Source organism: Corvus brachyrhynchos, unplaced genomic scaffold (genome assembly GCF_000691975.1).
Source record: "Corvus brachyrhynchos isolate BGI_N302 unplaced genomic scaffold, ASM69197v1 scaffold49, whole genome shotgun sequence".
Lineage (NCBI taxonomy): Eukaryota > Metazoa > Chordata > Aves > Passeriformes > Corvidae > Corvus > Corvus brachyrhynchos.
The window spans coordinates 138,375-154,828 of record NW_008240029.1 but is presented as its reverse complement, the minus strand read 5'-3'; the positions used below and the strand labels follow the sequence as shown (position 1 = coordinate 154,828).

Genomic DNA, 16,454 nt, shown 5'->3' with positions numbered 1-16,454 from the left:
GCGCAAGGAGACAAAACTTGAGGTTTTTGGTCAGTTGTTCACTTCCTAGAAATCTGTCCTCAGTATGCTTAGGGAAAAGAGTTTCTTTCTTCTGCTGTGCCATGGGATCCTTCCCACGGGAGACAGTTCTCTGCAAATTTTCTAGCATGGTCTTAATTTTCAGGAATAGCAGCCCTGCCCGACCTGCTGTAACATGAGTCCCTCCATTGAATGGTGCAGCCGTCCCAAAACTGAACATCATGAGTCGTTTTAGTTCATGGGGTTTAGTCTTTTAAGGAGAAGCTGTTCTAGTTCGGAAGCAAGGGCTCTCTCTGTCTCTGGAAGAAAGGGTCTTCTCTCTCTCTTCGAGTTCCTCACTAGATTACAGCTTTTCAGCATCCACGTGCTCCAGCGCGGGCACTGTTCCTCATGGGCTGCAAGTGGATCTCTGCATCCCCCCATGCACTTCATGAATTACAGGGAAGCAATTTGTTGTATCATAGTCCTCACCACGGCTTGCAGAAGAATCTCAGTTCCAACGCCTGAAGCACTTCTCCCTCCTTCTTTTGCACTGACCTTAGTGTCCCCATGTTGTTCTCCTCACCTTTGCCTTTTCTCTGACTCGGGAGAGAATTGGCGTCCATTCTCAAGTTCTGTCAATTGAAAAGTTTTTACAGAGTTCTACAACGCTGAAAGGTTGATCCTGTCTGGGCTTCGTATCGGGGAACTGCTTGCCATGCCCCTTGCTGCTGGCCACATGGTCCCCGCCGGCACCACGCGGGCCATGCTGGCCACCAGCTCCACTCAGCACCTCTCCTCATGGGGGGCACCAAAAAATGAAAAGTTGCTGCTGCCCCTGCTCTTCTGTCCACAGCATGGCTGGTTACAAGTGGCTAAGCAAGTAAAGTTCATTGCAAGCTATGCTGAGATGGCAGCGGCCGTGCCGCCCTGGCCGTGCAGTTTTGGCCGCGACCCCGCCCCTGGCCACATGGGTGCTCCTGGCACTGATCCTGGCCACATGGTCTTGGCTGCATGGCTGCTCGTGTTGCCGGGATGACCCCCCGGTGACGTGGCCCCAACCGCCGTACCGGGAAGGGCCCCGGCAGCCGCTTCTCCACCCCTTGGAGGGGAGGAAGAAGAAGAGCTTCCTGCGTTTTTTGGGGTTTTTTTCTTTCTTAAATATGTCGTCAGAGAGCCGTTGCCAACTTCTCTAATTGGGCTAGCAACTTGCCCATTGTCAGAGCCTTCAGCAATTGGCTCTGTGCTGGACATAGTAGAAGCTTCAAGCAGCTTCTGCCCCCACCAAAAACCAGGCTGTTAAACCAACACAGGGGTATGAATAGGCATTAAATACTGAAAAGAATAGACATGCATTAGGTTTGCATTTCTAAACTGTCAAGACAGTCTGTAATTTGGGTCATTTCAGTTTGTGAAAATAATTTTAATTGTGCATTATGATGGTTAACATAAGAAGTGTTCAACCCAATTGAAGGTGAACTGAGGTGTGCCTGTCATTGCACTGCAATTGTCTTGTCATAGGTATAGTTTCCTGTTTGCAATCCCTTCTGCTTTCATAACATGAAATTATCATGAATCTTGGTCAGATTTCTTAATAGTGAAGAATAGTTCTAAAATCACAGTTTTATTAATTTACCAGCACTGAATTGATTGAGAGAAAGTGTTAATCAGGTTTTTTTTTTTAATATCTATATATCAATATAAAAATATATATCTCTTCTCTATGACCCCTTTTGTGTTCAGTAGTGCTCTCAGACTCATACTCTTAATAGCAAGATGTGTACTGAATTGGGGAAAAATGTTCATTAATGTCACTTTTCTTACACTTTACTGTTCTTCCTTTACTGCTAACCAGGACCCTCCTGAAACACAGAAACAAGAGAACTACTATATAATAAAATAACAACTTGAAGAATAATGTCCTGATATCTAGGTATTATCAACTTTAAATAAATAAATTAGATTATTCTGGTTTATATAACACTGGTTTATTCTGGATGTGAGGCAACACTAAATTGGTCTTCTACAAAACACATAAACTCAGGAGAGGATAGTGAAAAGGAAAGTACAGGTGGTGCTTTTGTGTGAGGTAATTATGTTTTCCTCACCAATTTCCCTCTCTTAACACTTTTTTCTCAGTTTAGATATGGTGCAGACTGTCTATACTCTAGCTGTATGTCTTATAACAGGGCATATGATAATAGAAAATTGGAATTTTAACATTTGGCTTTGCTTCAATAAAAAGTTGGAGCCTTTTCAAATGAAATACCATGGCTGTGTTGATGTTGATACTGTATAAAATGTATTTTTATTAACCTGTTTTTTCACTGCCTCTGAGTAAGTAGAAAACTTAATTTATTTGCAGCTGTGGTAAGAAACAGAGCAGAAGAATTTATTCTAGGCTTGCAGATTAGGTCTTTTATTTATTTCAAGTCTTTTTAATATTTTTTTTATCTACAGATGGCAATAGCGGTTGGAGATGTCCAGCTTGTCAGAATGCTTCTGTGCAAGTTCCTAAAACTTACACTTGTTTCTGTGGTGAGTTTCTCACTTGCTTTTGCAAAGAAAAACAGTTTTGTCACTATGATTCTATTTTGTTAATATGAATTTCAATATTGGTGCTTGTTTGCTTACATACCTGGAACTCCATTTTTTTAAAATTCTATTGACACTGGAAGGTGGCTGCACAGAGAATCACACATATGCCACTTGAAAAATAAAAAGAAAGAAATACTAAGTCCCACATGGTAATATTTTCATATCATTATGTAAAAATAGTGACTTTTATGAAATAATGATAGATTTTGGCTGGTATCTTGAAAGCTTTCTTTCTGTAGAAGGAATGGAATAACCTGCATGTGTTATGTCTTTCTTTGTGGCAAGATACACCAAAGTAATATACAACTTAAGGATACAGCTGCCTAAACCTTTAAATTGATACAGCAATTTTGTGATTTATGTTGTTCAGGGACACATAGAGCTTAAATAGGAAATAATATTCAGGCTTTTCAGACTTCTATGTAGATAAGTGTTTAATAAAAAAGGTAAATGGCATGAGTACAGCATTCACCAAGCCATAAATATAAAACAAAAAGGAGATATTAATTATTTTACTTAATTGCATAGGTGTCAATAAGTTTTGTTTGGAATCTACACTTCTGTAATCTGTATTGTTTAAATCAGAGTCACTGGAAACTTTCACCTCATTTTCTAGAAAATAGAATGTTCTGAAGTTGAGACAGAAACTTTGTCAGTAAACTTGCCATAAAAGAGATAGATTTGCTAAAATAGGAGAGTTTTATCATTTTACCTAAATGTGTCAGTGAATCAGTTAGAAACAGTGCAATGCAGTTAAGGCAGAGTTTTTGTATGACAGTTGTGAAATCTTATGAGTATAGGGATAATAATTCCGTTAGAATGAACTGACCATGAATGTAAATTAGACCAAATGAAAATTAGACTTTTTAAGACAAGACATCTCTCTGTTAAACAGAAAGAAATTCTCCTGAGCCTAAAGACCGTTTCATGGTTTAGGAGATCTATGGTAAGAACCTTAAATTGTCTGCAGAATTATTACTTGCGGAGCACCATAGAGTAACATAAGAGTTTAATCTTCTGTAGATAATTTTACATTAATGATACTTAATTTGGACATCATCAGTTGCTTATGCAAAGCTATCTTATATTTGATGCAAGGTGCTAATTATGTACTGAATTTGGTTAAGTGTGATTTTTTTTTCACACTTTCATGAGGAAATTCTGAGCTTATTTTTCTTCTGAAGCTTCTGATTTTTGGGACTTTCCTGGGTATTCAATTAGTTTAATTGAAACTCAGGTGAATAAATGCGATCTGTAGCATTTATTCATATTTTCCTAACTTAATACTTGTAGAATATACATAGGTATATTGAGGAGTTAAAATTATGTAATTATGTCACCAAAAATGTATTTTCTTGCTGCTTTTGATTGTCACAACTCAAATTTGTAACACTGGCTCAGTTGCTTGACTGTTAATTTAATTCCTCGCTTGCCAAGAGAGTGTTAATGATGGCAGCTAACCTTAACCCTGATGATCATCTCATGCACTTAGAGCTGTGAGATTTGATGGTAGCATCTCAGATTAGTTAGAATATGGTTTAGTACTTATCTGAAATACAGAATACTTGAAGCTAACATACCTCTTGTTTAAGACTTCTGCTTCATTCATGAAAGTTCATCAACTTTTAATATTTAGATTAGTGTAGAGTCTGCTTCTTTTTATAGAAGTGACTTTCATAATTTGCCCACTCATTTAATTCCCTATTCCCCATTACCATACCAGGTAGATCTTACTTTCTGGAAGTCGCATCTTTTTACTTTCTCCTTTTTTTTTCTCTCTGCTGCGTTGAGACAGCAAGGGAGTTTCACCCTTCAGTTTTCTTAGGTACTGTGCAGCCTGACCAACTATAGGGGGCTTTTAGTTTTCATGTATTTTATCAGTTTAATTTAATGTAAAGTATCAGCTACCTGCATGTCTGCTGATTGAGAGTACAGAAGGAAAGACTCTTCTGGAGCTTGGTCTTCCAATGGTACATTCTTTTAAAGAAGTTGAGTATATATCAGTACAGAAAAATGTAAACATTTGTGTAACTTTTTTTGTCAAAGAAGACTACTTGCCAGTATTTAAAATACCACTTTTTCTCTTTGGTATGATATTTTTCACAAATGCAGTCAGGTACTCAATAAATATCTTTTTGTCTTTGACGTGGTTTAGGTAAGGTGCATAATCCTGAATGGAACAGAAATGAAATCCCACATAGCTGTGGGGAACTTTGTGGAAAGAAGAGGCAGTGTTTGGACTGCCCGCATCTTTGTAACATGTAAGTAAATGTCTATCATATAAGCATTGAAACGATTTAGAGAAAATTTCTAAAGACTGTATTTGCTTATTTTTTTGACTCCAGGATATGCTTAGAGATTTAGAACCTATAGAGGTTTATAGTTGAGTTGAAGGAAATGGAGGCTATTTGTGTTTGTATGTGTAAAGTGAGTTCATATGAGAGCATGAACAGGAGGTCTGCAGGAGTTGTAGCAATATTTCTGTCATATTTTAGGAACTGAACCAGCTGTCTGACTTGGTTTCAAGAATTTTCACTGAAGTAGAGAAATAATAGTGTCTGAAAGTAACTCTGAACAAGTTCAATGGTCCACCAGATGTTTTAGGTGCTGCTATTCATGTAATAATGTGTGAGTATCTTAATTTGAGATCAGTGGTACTTGGTTAAACTGAAAGACGACTTCTTTCCTTTGTTTCTTTTTCTTTTTTTTCGCTTGTAAACTATTGAGGGTAAAAGGGTATTTGCATTTCTTTATTTGTTGAGACCATCAGATAGTTTATCCAGAATCCCTCATGGAGATTTTAATCAGTATATATAATTCAGATTTGTTTTGCTAACATTTATTGGTATAATTCAGTGAAGAGAGGCAAAGGAGAGCACCTCTGTTTCCAATTTTGGATGTTTTACATTAGATTTTTTTTAGTAGTGTAGTAGCATTGCTAAGATTAACACCATTATATGATCTTTTTCAATGTATAAATATGCTTGCTAGTCAGAAACGTAACTTATATTTTGTTACATAGCTTCAATTTCCATGTATAGAAGTTGGTCCTTAATATCTGTTCATGTTTCTGGTTTTGGAAATTTTTAATAGAAGCAGTTGTTTCTGTTCTTGGTACACAGTCAAAAACTTCAGTCATTCCAACAAATATATTGTCATCTGGCACTTATTCCAAGATTTGCTAAAGCTCGGAACTTTACTAGAACTTTACTCTGAACTTTTTATTTAATAATTTCAAATATATTGTAACATTTTACTGAATGTCAGAATAATTCTTTAATACTTCTTTCCCATACATGAAAATGTTGTATTAGATTTCTTTTCTATACTAGATCTGATTTATATTTATGTATTATGTATTTATGCACAAAGATTTGTATTATATTTCATATAAGTGTCATAGGTGTTTTCTTAATTTATAGAATGATGCTAGATCAGATCAACTTTTCAGACTATACTTGATGTAGCTGATACCCTGAACAGAACTCTGATTCTCTTGGAGACCAGCTGCAGGCCTTCATCTTGGGAGGCATATGTTCATGGACATATTTTTTGCCCAATCAGAAATAAGCAGACTTCTTAACCACTTTGAGAACTTCCTGACTGCAAACTTCTGTGTGTGTCTCTGTGCTGAATGAAATTTGAATTTCAGTATGGATCAAGTATATCCTAGAACTGTAGCCATACTGTAGCTTCTGCCTAAACTAAATTGTACCAGAGATTTTAGCACGTGTATAGGTAGGGATGCGTAGAGAATACTTAGTTCTAAAGTCAGAAGTTTGATTTCAAAGCATTAGTTTTTGCATTACTACAATTTTTCTGTTCATATTAACAAGAGGTCAGAAAACTGTCTCAGAAACACACATTGTCAAAACTTTGAGAAGTCTGAAAATTAATTGTGTGATGCTGGTCTAACAAAAGGCATCTTGCTATAAGACTCTAGTCTACTATTACCGTTATTTACAACTTTAAAATATTTGTGATCAGTATAAATTGCTGTTGTGTGATACAGTATCATCAGAAAGTGTGCCAGGAATGGGGTTATGGAAGAAACCTTAACATTGCCTGAATATGAGAGTGTTGAGCGAAATAATAGACCAGGTAAAAAACTTAACATGACAAAACATCTGAAGATGGTGGGCCTTCTCACTTTTCCAAATTATGACCTAGATCATAGTATTTTGAATTTATATCTACTTTAATCTGATTGCTAGGTTTAGAAGTTGGCATCCAGCCTTTAGAATCCTACATGGATCCGTGAGAATTAAAGTCAAGATAGTGAAATATATAGTGCAGTCCTTTTACAAGAGGTTTTCTTGTAAGATTGGTTATCTTGTATGTTGCAGAAAGCATGTTAATTCTCATTGTCTGAAGTTCCACAATACAGTTTTAATTAATTCCGTAGTTTTGCTTTCTTCCTGCTTTCCTGTGTACACATCCAGTTCTGCTTTTTTCCCTCCATTTCTTTGTGCCTGCTCTGGTGCTTTTCCAGCTCTTCACTGTGTCATAAAACTGACCTATCAAAAGATGGAGGGTTGTAGTGGTTTTGGTAATTTGTTTTTTGGATTTGCTTTATGTGATGGGGGGTTTTTCATTGTTTTGAATTCATTTATTGTGCAATTGCTTGGCTTTACTGTTAGAGCTGGCATAGGTTGAGTGATAGATTAGGCCTTATTGTCAGCTGGGAGGAGCAGTAGAGGAAGAAAGGAAGACAGACCACTGTTGACGAACTGAGGCATGACTCAACTATATAGCGTATGACTGTTGTAACTGGTGTACTAATTAGTACTTGTAGTTACTGTCCTTGAGGAATTTAGTAGTTACCATGTAACTGGGTAGTCTGTGTTTATGGGCTTTTCTGGTGTTTCTGGGTTTTTTCTTTTTCTTTGGCTAGGATGTCTATGCTGGTCAGTCCTGGCCAATAATAATTGCTCCAAATGAGAGCTGCTGTTTTTACAAATGAAAGGAACTGGGAGCTGGCTGAGCAAGAGTGCAGACAAAATAGTTAAGTATAATTTCACAAACCTGGGCTTGTCTGTACCCAACTAAGGTCTTACATGCAGATAGGGAATATCTCGTGTTTCTTGAAGTAGGAGGTAAGATCTGGTAATCATGTAATGGACTGGAATTGATGACACTCACAGGAAACTTCTCTTGATGGTAAGAAAAAAAATGGAGGCAGACTTGCTGTGTCTCCCATGTGTTACCTTACAGGAAGAGGAGCAACACCTCTTACTGGTGGCACTAGAAGTGCTGAGTTCAAAGATAAAACCACCAGCTCAAAGGAAGAAATTAACAGAGAAGGTTTTATCTTTAATGTGTTTAAGATCACCAAGGAAATAAACACATTAATAGTTTGGACATAAGATGATTGTTTTGGTTATTATCAATGATGAGCACAGTTGAGTTGATGCATGTTTGCTGGTGAAATGGTGAAATGCAAAATATCAAATGTGTCAGTAGCATAGTTGATTTGTTAATAGTACAGCTAATTTGACAGCAGCAGGAGTACAGTTTTTCCTTCAACATTAGTGATCTTTGAGACTGATACAACTGTCATAGTCAAATAATTTTTTCTTGTGTTAAGACTGCTTTCATACCCTGCAGGAGTGAGTGTAGGAGTCCTGTATAATGTTCTGATAATGCACTTAGGGTTGGGTTATGCTGGATTGTGTCTCTGGGAGTGTAATAAAGCTAAATTTAACTTTGCTTTTTTGACTTACTTTTAAGTCTGTGCCACCCAGGACCTTGCCCTTCGTGCCCAGCCTTTGTGACAAAAACTTGTGAATGTGGACAAACAAGGTGAGAGTGCTTCCACTATGCAAACAAATTTTAGTTATTATAAACAAACAAAAGAACAGTTTAAAATTTTATATATTAATTTTTTTCTTTCTTGCAGTTTATTCAAAATATGCTGAACAAAGTTCAATCTGAGCATTAACTTTTATTTGTGGTTAAAATAATTTGGAGAATTCTATATTTTGAAAAAATGCAGTTACTTTCAATTTATCAAGAAAGAAAGTCAAAATAACAAACAAAGACTTGTCAGTTTATGATACATGTAGCTGAATTGTCTGAGCAGTCTGTGAACTGGTTCGATTTTTAAATCCTGTACTAGTATTTATTCATTTTATTTGCTAGAAGACTCAGAAAAAGTACTAGAAAAAGGTTCACATCTTTTCTGTCTGAGTAGAATGAGGTCTTGAATTACTTAATTCCAGAAATAATTTCAAAAATAACACATGCTTTTCTCAGAAACTGTACAGAGAAGTCTGTAGTGTATTCCAGACTTGAAGGCTGTCTCTTCCTTGCATGTTTGGTGCATATAGTGTCATTGCCAATAGCAATATGGGGTACTACCTATACTATGTGTGATCTCTTATAATCAGTTGGCCTGAATCTTTAGAATCCCTTTTTCTATTTACCTAGAACTGATTCTGTGTAATAAATTGTTTGCCTAAGCTTGTTTACAGAACCAAAACAAACATAAACCAATTTCAGTGTTAGCATTCTTGCTCTGGAAAAAAGATTTTTCAGACTTTCACAATTATTTGTCAGTTTGAATGTAGTAGTACACAATTTTTCAGAAGAAGGTACTGCAATTTCTGTGGCAGTATTTGTAGGTAAAAGCACTTTGTCTTCAGCAGAAAAACGGATTGGTTGTATATTACTGAATTATATCTTCCGTAGTAATATCACCTCTTTATTGTTTTGGGGGGTTGTTTTTTTGTTTGGGTTTTGTTTGTTTTGTTGTTGTTTTTCTGACTCCTTCTTTCATTTAAAAGTTTAATAGATGCAAAACTTCGTTTTGTTATTTTTTCCAGATGTTACCTACTTCACCAGATTACTGGTTTTTGTGATACTACACTTGATACTTAAAACTTGCTTCAAAATAGCATTATTTCATATGTACTGTATAAGCATCCAGGGTATATGGCATGGCATCACTGATGTTAGGATGTTTTAAAATTACTATTTCAAATAGACCTTTTACAGCCATTGTATGAGCCATCCAGAGTTGAAAAAATAGGAGAATTGATTTTGTCCCATTTTTTGACAATTTAATTAAAAACTCAGTTATTTTCATAGACTACTGACCCACTGTTAAGGCCCATATCCCTATCTTCATTGTGCTCAATGGATTTAGGATTGTTTAAGTCTTCAGAAAGATGTCTGGATTAGAAATATCTGCTTCTCTGACAATGCATACATGAGTTTATACATCAGGTTCCAAGTTTTAGTGTCACCTTGGGTTGTTTTCCCCTATTTTCACCCCAGGAAAAATTCTGTAGACTAACTGCTGTGATAGGTGTTTTACTTTAGTGAGGTGGAAGAGGGGAAGCAAGGGAAAAACTAGTGTTATTTCCTGAAGACTTTCATTAGTAAATTATGGTGCCTTTTGAAGACTTTGGCATTTTACTGAAAATGTATTTCCCTTTTTATTAAATACTGTGTAGATGTCAAGGTAGCTGACAGGCTATGGTGTCATTTCTCTGCAGTCATTCAGTTCGCTGTGGCCAATCAACAAAAATTCATTGTTCTAATGTATGTGGAAATACTTTAAACTGTGGAAAGCACAGCTGTACTCAAGTGTGCCATGCAGGAAAATGTTCACCTTGCCAGTTAACAGTACAACAAGGTAAGTACTGAAATGCTTTACGGGTATCCACCCTATACAATTAAAACAAGAGGGTGAAAAAAACCAGTACCAAGAGGCAAGTGCCAGTTTTTACTTAACACAACCAAAATCTATCGTTAGAATCCTGCCACGATGATTAGGCTGTTGGAGCATGTGCCTTATTAGGACAGGCTGGTGATACTGGACTTCATTAGCTTGAGAAGGCTGAGTAGTGGCATTTCAGTAGCTAATAGGTAGTTTAAGAAGGCAGAGATAGGCTGTGCATATGTGAAGGATGAAAGACAGTGGGCTTAAATTCCTTGTAACTAGCTGTAAGGAAAACATCTTTTCTTGGGGGTTTTCAAGACCCAACTGAATAAAACACTGAGTAATGTGGTCTGATCTCATTGCTTTTAGGTAAGGGCTTGGACTAACTAATCCTTTCTTACCTGAATTGTCCTCTGATCCTACTGATCATAGTATACTACACTGATCCTACTATAATTATAAGAATTAATTAGACAGTACATGGAAGAAGAATAGAAAAAGGTGTAGGAAAACACATTACAACAAGCTTCTCTTGATTTCTGTTAAAATTTTCTAAATTTGATCTTGAATGGAAATTAAATTAACTATGTATGCCAGTATATAAATAATTTTATAGAACAGTTTATACAGAAAACGGCAAGTTAATTTTCTCAACTTTTAAGGTAATAATTAACTTATATGTACTGCTTTAATAAATAAACTTTTTGTGCACATAGTACTGCTTTATCAAAAGAAATGCTGGAATTCCAACTTACGTAGGACAAAAACCCTTCATTGATAAAGTAAATCTAAAGAGGAGCAACTTCTTTATTCTTCTAAAAATTGACTTTAAAACTTTTTCACTTTTTATCTTTTTATATTTGCTGGAGGTGTTTTGTCACTGATACTCTCTTGTGTTGTTTTCTATGGGATATTGCTTTCTTTCAGTGTGTTACTGTGGAAGCAACTTTAAAGAAGTATTGTGTGGATCAAAGGAAGAATTCTCTGACGGTTTTGGGAGTTTCTCATGTCAGAATATATGTGGCAAGTAAGGTCACTATAACTTACGCTTTTAAAAAGAAAAAGGTCGTTCTATTCACAATGATTTATTGTAGTACTCTTGGGATAATTCCCCTTTTAATTTTTTTCTTGTTTTCTCTTTTGTTTCTTCTACATTTTTTTCCAGAAAATTAAATTGTGGGAGGCACAACTGTAAGCAAGTATGCCATCCTCAGCCTTGCCAGCTCTGTCCACGACTTCCACAAGTTGTATATCGTTGTCCCTGTGGTCAGACTCCTCTCAGCAAGTTACTCGAACTAGGATGTGTTGAACGTAAAATTTGCACAGATCCTATCCCATCATGCGGAAAAACATGTGGCAAACCTCTTTCCTGTGGTAGCTATGGTAATTAGAAATTTCTGTATCAGAGTATTTGAAGTATCTCATAGTGTCACTGAAATTCACCGGAAGTCAGGTGAATAGAACTCCTTTACATCAACGTAGCATTGAGAAGCAGGCAGTCTTTATTGCGGCGCCAGATGCGGGGGGATAGCTCCACCTAGCGTGCATTCTGATTCTCTGCAAGTGCGTTTCTTACATACCTTAATTACATACATCTGCATCACAATTTGCAGAAATCTCGTACATATTATAATTGCTCATTACCATAAAACCCTCCTCCTGGCTCAGGCTTTTTATGGTCTTATTTTGGCTGTGGTTGCATTCCTAAGCCAAATGTACTACCCTCCCCCCCCCTCCCCCCTGCCTCCAAAGTCCCTTTATCTTCCTTCTGTCCCTGCTCGGTAAGCAGATCCTGCCCACCCTGTTCCTTTTGTTAAAAGTACACAGGCACAGTCCTTGTTCTTAGATTAACCCTTCAATATCAATAGTTTTAAAAACAAAACAAAAAACCATGGTCTTTAAATGTTTAATTTCAAGAAATAAATATTTTATTAGCTATTTTGAGTTTTAACCAAAATGAGTGTAAAAACCACTGCAGGTTGTGCAGTCTGGCTGTTTGTTCATAATAATGAAATGAGGAATAAAAATCGGGAAATAAAACTGCACATATGCTTAGTATCTTTGACCAGTGATGTTCCTGATAAATATGAAGTTCCAGGTCATAGACTTTTTTTATTCTTAATATTTGTATTTTCATTTTGCTAGAGTTCATTCATACATGTGAAAGCCTTTGCCATGAAGGAGACTGTAGACCATGTTCTCACACATCAAATATTTATTGTAGGTGTGGCTTCAAAAAAAAGGTGAGTGTGTAACCATGGAAACAGGTAATCCTTACTGCTTTTTAAAGCTGTGGAGAAAAAGGAGCTGAAGAAGCATAAGAAGTGCTGTGCTCCTCAGTTGCAAGAGCCACATTGTATACTAACTGATTGATGGTAACTAGATTATACTGTGAAGTGGTAACATGCTATTTACTATGAAAGCAATTTTAAAAGTACTATGGCAGAGCTTGCACTGAGTTCTATTAGTGTAAATGGTCTGCAAAATCCTGTATTACTCTGGAGTATTTATATAGCACAAGGAATGGTAGTTTGCCAAGAGTAAACTGAGAGAAGAAAGGCAGCCTAATGAAAACTTCATAGCAATAGCTTGTAGACTCCTGTAGAAGTTTTCATAGAGACTATGTTGTTACTGATTTCCATTCTTTGTACATTTATATAATGTTTTGTTATTTAGTAATTATTATATTTTTATATTATATCAGCTATTGTTATTTAGTAATTATTATATTTTTGAACTATGCTACTTTCTGTAATCATAGCTTTGAAATTTTTGGCTACTATCACAGTTATATTTTTCTGACCTGTTATATATCATCTGCAAGTAGAGATGGCTTCTGAGTATATGAGTCTGTAGGTGCATAGAAATGACTGAGAGTTTACTAGAAGTTGGAACAGTTTTCTCCTACAAGTTTGCTGAAAGTAGTTATGGGGTAGAAGGCTTTACATTGCATTTTGAGTCCTGAAATAAAGTAGTGAGGTTTTGGGTTTAGTTCATGAAGTTTCTCACACACCTGAAAGATGCTTCTTAAAAAAGAGTGAACTACACCGATAACTTAAATCAGTCATGAAAAATGTGATAGTCAGAAATGTCAGCTTAGAATATAAAGGTGTGGTGAAGGGTTAAAATGTCAATAATATTATTTTCATCCATCACATTTTATTTTCATATTGAGGTCTTTAGGTATAACTTTGTATAGCATAACATTTGGCTTCTTCTTTATTCTTTTCTTCCATTCTTCTGTCAGACTTGCAATTTTGACAGTTGGTCAAAGCGCAAATTTATGCACTCTTGTCAGTATCCTCTGGGAAAGCTCTATTGGTTTCCATTATGCAAATTTCTGGTTTCTTGGGACAAGCCTGATTCTCTCCGTTTACAGTGACAGTTTACAGTGGAGAATACAAAACTACATTTTTAAAAAATTTTTATTGAATCTTTGAGGAACAAAGGTTGTGTTAAAAGATTTGAGGATATTTTTTTCCAGTTTTTATTTCACTTTTGAATACAGATGTGTTATACACATGGAAACTGAGTATGCTTCTTTCATGTGACCAAGTGTTTTCTAGATAAATATGTTTCAGTTGTTTCATCTATTTTAATCTAATGGCTCCCTGTTTGCTTCCTAGGAAATCCCATGTGCTCTTCTCAGAAATAAAGGTACAAGGTTATGATACATATATAATGTAAAACTGTTTTTAAAACTATACACAGCTCGTAGTAATTTGGGGTTTGATTGACAAAGTTGGCAAACAGCTGATCTGTACTGCATCTTTTATCCATACTTCCATGCCAAATTGGTTATTTCTGCTGCTCATTCATGGTGCTGGTCATGCTGCTATGTTTGGGAAAAGGTTTGAAATAAACATCTTTAGTTTTCATTCATCTTCTGTGTAAGGAAAGACTTCTTCATATTTGATCTGAAAGATTTCAGACAATGTCTGTTTTATTTTGAACAGTTTCTTATGCCACCTGCCATATTCAAAAGGTTGTCCTCCCCCTCCTGCTCCCCCCATCATCCTATATAACTTTGGTCAACTTGCACAGCTCAGATTCAGTGTAATGGTTTTAATCTGCTCTTGCCTGTGTTTCTGGGGAAATACAAGCTTTGATTCTGCTTCACATTGTATGGTGCTGATCTTTGCAGCTGGTCATTGCATCTGACCTTGGCAGAGTTCCCGTTTGATGCTTCTTGGTATTCTGGATGTAACATCTCAAAATTCCCCTCAGTGAAACCTTTACTTGATTGACCCCTATCATACTGAGGTGTTTATTTACAAGATATATAAGGAAGTAATATGCATATTTCCTAATTTGAGCTTTTGTCTATGAAGACTTTGCTCTTAATGGAGTCCAGAAGTGATTCCTTTTGTTAGCTGTGTATGGTAATAAGGATGTTCTTTGTTAGCAGTAGTTTTATGAGCATACAGCAATAGTTGTTTTTAGCTGACTTTTACTGCCCCACCAGTTCAAGCAGTCTTAAATTGGATGTTTGTGGTACTCCAGTGTATCAGAATATCCTGTTTTCTTTGTTCTATTGTGTGAAAATAAACTTGCTTCATGTATTCTGCTTTCCAAAATCCTTTTGAACAAGGGTTTCTTTAAAGAAAGGCAAGTGCCCACATGGGGAATTAGTGAGGGCAAACAAGTAATTTAAGTTTGCTTGCTGGCTTACCCTGTGTTAGTCTCTCCTAGACCATGCCCTGCAACAGCCTTAGCGTAATACTGTGATTGCAGCTTTTGTTCTGAGCATAAGCAAAGACCTAAAAGTTAGGACTTTTGGGACGCTTTTTTTTTTATGTTTTTAATAGCTGCTATTACATTCATGTGTGACAAGCGGTGCAACAAGAAAAGATCATGTGGACGACACAAGTGTAATGAAGTTTGCTGTGTGGTAAGTGTACATGTGGTTTTTTAAAATTGTTTGATGTGAAGTGTGTTTGATTTTGGTTGTGATGTTAACGGTCTTTTTTTCTTTTGTATCTTTCCATTTTTGTGCATCTTCATTCTCTATTTGCAGTATTGGTCATGCTCAAAAAGTTTGTGTGTGTGCATTTATTTTGCAAGTTTTGTTTTGTAGTTGTCATTATAAATGTAAAACTGCGTTTCAGCCTAAATGCAGTTCAATCAGTGTAAAGGTGCTTTTTGTCAATGCAGTGATTCCAGGGAGAATGGAGAGGGAAAGCATATTACTTATCAGAAGAAGCATAAACTATGTAGCTGTGTCTGTAACAGAAGTCTTAACAGAATCTGCTTTAAAAATTGTGTATCCATACAGTGATGGAAAAACTGTATAGATCTGGCCTAAGCTGTTGTTTGCACTATACAGTTTTGTCAGTCTATTATTAGAAGTAGATTGTGACCTCAAAGAGAAAAAAATAACCAATAGCGTTTATAGTTCAATTCTGCTTTTTCTTTTTTTGCCTTCTCTTAGGACACAGAACATAAGTGTTCTTTGGTTTGTGGTCGTAAACTCAACTGTGGGCTTCATAGATGTGAAGAACCCTGCCATCGGGGCAGTTGTCAAACATGCTGGCAAACAAGTGAGTTATGTGCAAAAGTACTTAATTGTTATTTATTATAGAAATACATTTATATCTCTGTCTGACTCTGACCAGTTAATGTGATCTATTTCACATTGGTGAAAAGGAGAAAGACAAGGTGGTGTAGATTGTAAGGATACTGTTTACAGCTCAAAGTGTCTTAGCTGCAGTAGTACATGTGTCTCTCCTATATTGTATGCACATGGATATAGTCAAAGACCTCCACTTTATGGAGACCAACTTTTCATGGAAACATCCTGGAAAAGAGAAGGTGCTGGAGCCTCTTAAGCTCACTGTACTTGAAACAGCATTGTAGTCTGTCTTAATAGCCTATGAGTATGATGTGCATGTTGACTGTACCTCTCATTAGAAAAATAAATATTTGTCTGTCCGAACATTTCTCTTTACAAAGCAAAATAGTCATCTTAATGTCTCAGGGGTCCTGGTAGTAACTTCTGGTCTAGTTGAGTCAGAATGCAGAGATTTTTCTGAGCAGTTGTTTTTCTTCACTGAATTCCATGGGTTTAATAATTAAGGTAATTAAAATTCTCCACATTGCTGCAATATTTTTGAGGATTGTATTTCACTCTCAGATTAAAGGAGACCTAAGGATTGCCTCCATTGTTGAATGTGATACAATCTAGTGGTTAATG

The 16,454-nt window shown here is 36.2% G+C and overlaps 1 protein-coding gene across 10 annotated transcripts in view; it reads left to right on the top strand.

The window, feature by feature from the left end:
• Nucleotides 1–16,454, top strand: part of NFX1 (nuclear transcription factor, X-box binding 1) — an 89,030-nt gene that overhangs the window by 36,383 nt on the left and 36,193 nt on the right. For all 10 annotated transcript variants that reach the window (XR_001865090.1, XM_017743628.1, XM_017743626.1 and 7 more), the window contains exons 4-13: nt 2,458–2,535; nt 4,751–4,856; nt 8,326–8,397; nt 10,095–10,234; nt 11,189–11,288; nt 11,427–11,644; nt 12,407–12,504; nt 13,888–13,918; nt 15,070–15,152; nt 15,693–15,801. Coding sequence is in view for 9 of the 10 variants with exons in the window: in XM_017743628.1 (XP_017599117.1) it covers nt 2,458–2,535; nt 4,751–4,856; nt 8,326–8,397; nt 10,095–10,234; nt 11,189–11,288; nt 11,427–11,644; nt 12,407–12,504; nt 13,888–13,918; nt 15,070–15,152; nt 15,693–15,801 (1,035 nt within the window). In the remaining variant the exon portion in view is untranslated. The remainder of the gene's footprint in view (nt 1–2,457; nt 2,536–4,750; nt 4,857–8,325; nt 8,398–10,094; nt 10,235–11,188; nt 11,289–11,426; nt 11,645–12,406; nt 12,505–13,887; nt 13,919–15,069; nt 15,153–15,692; nt 15,802–16,454) is intronic.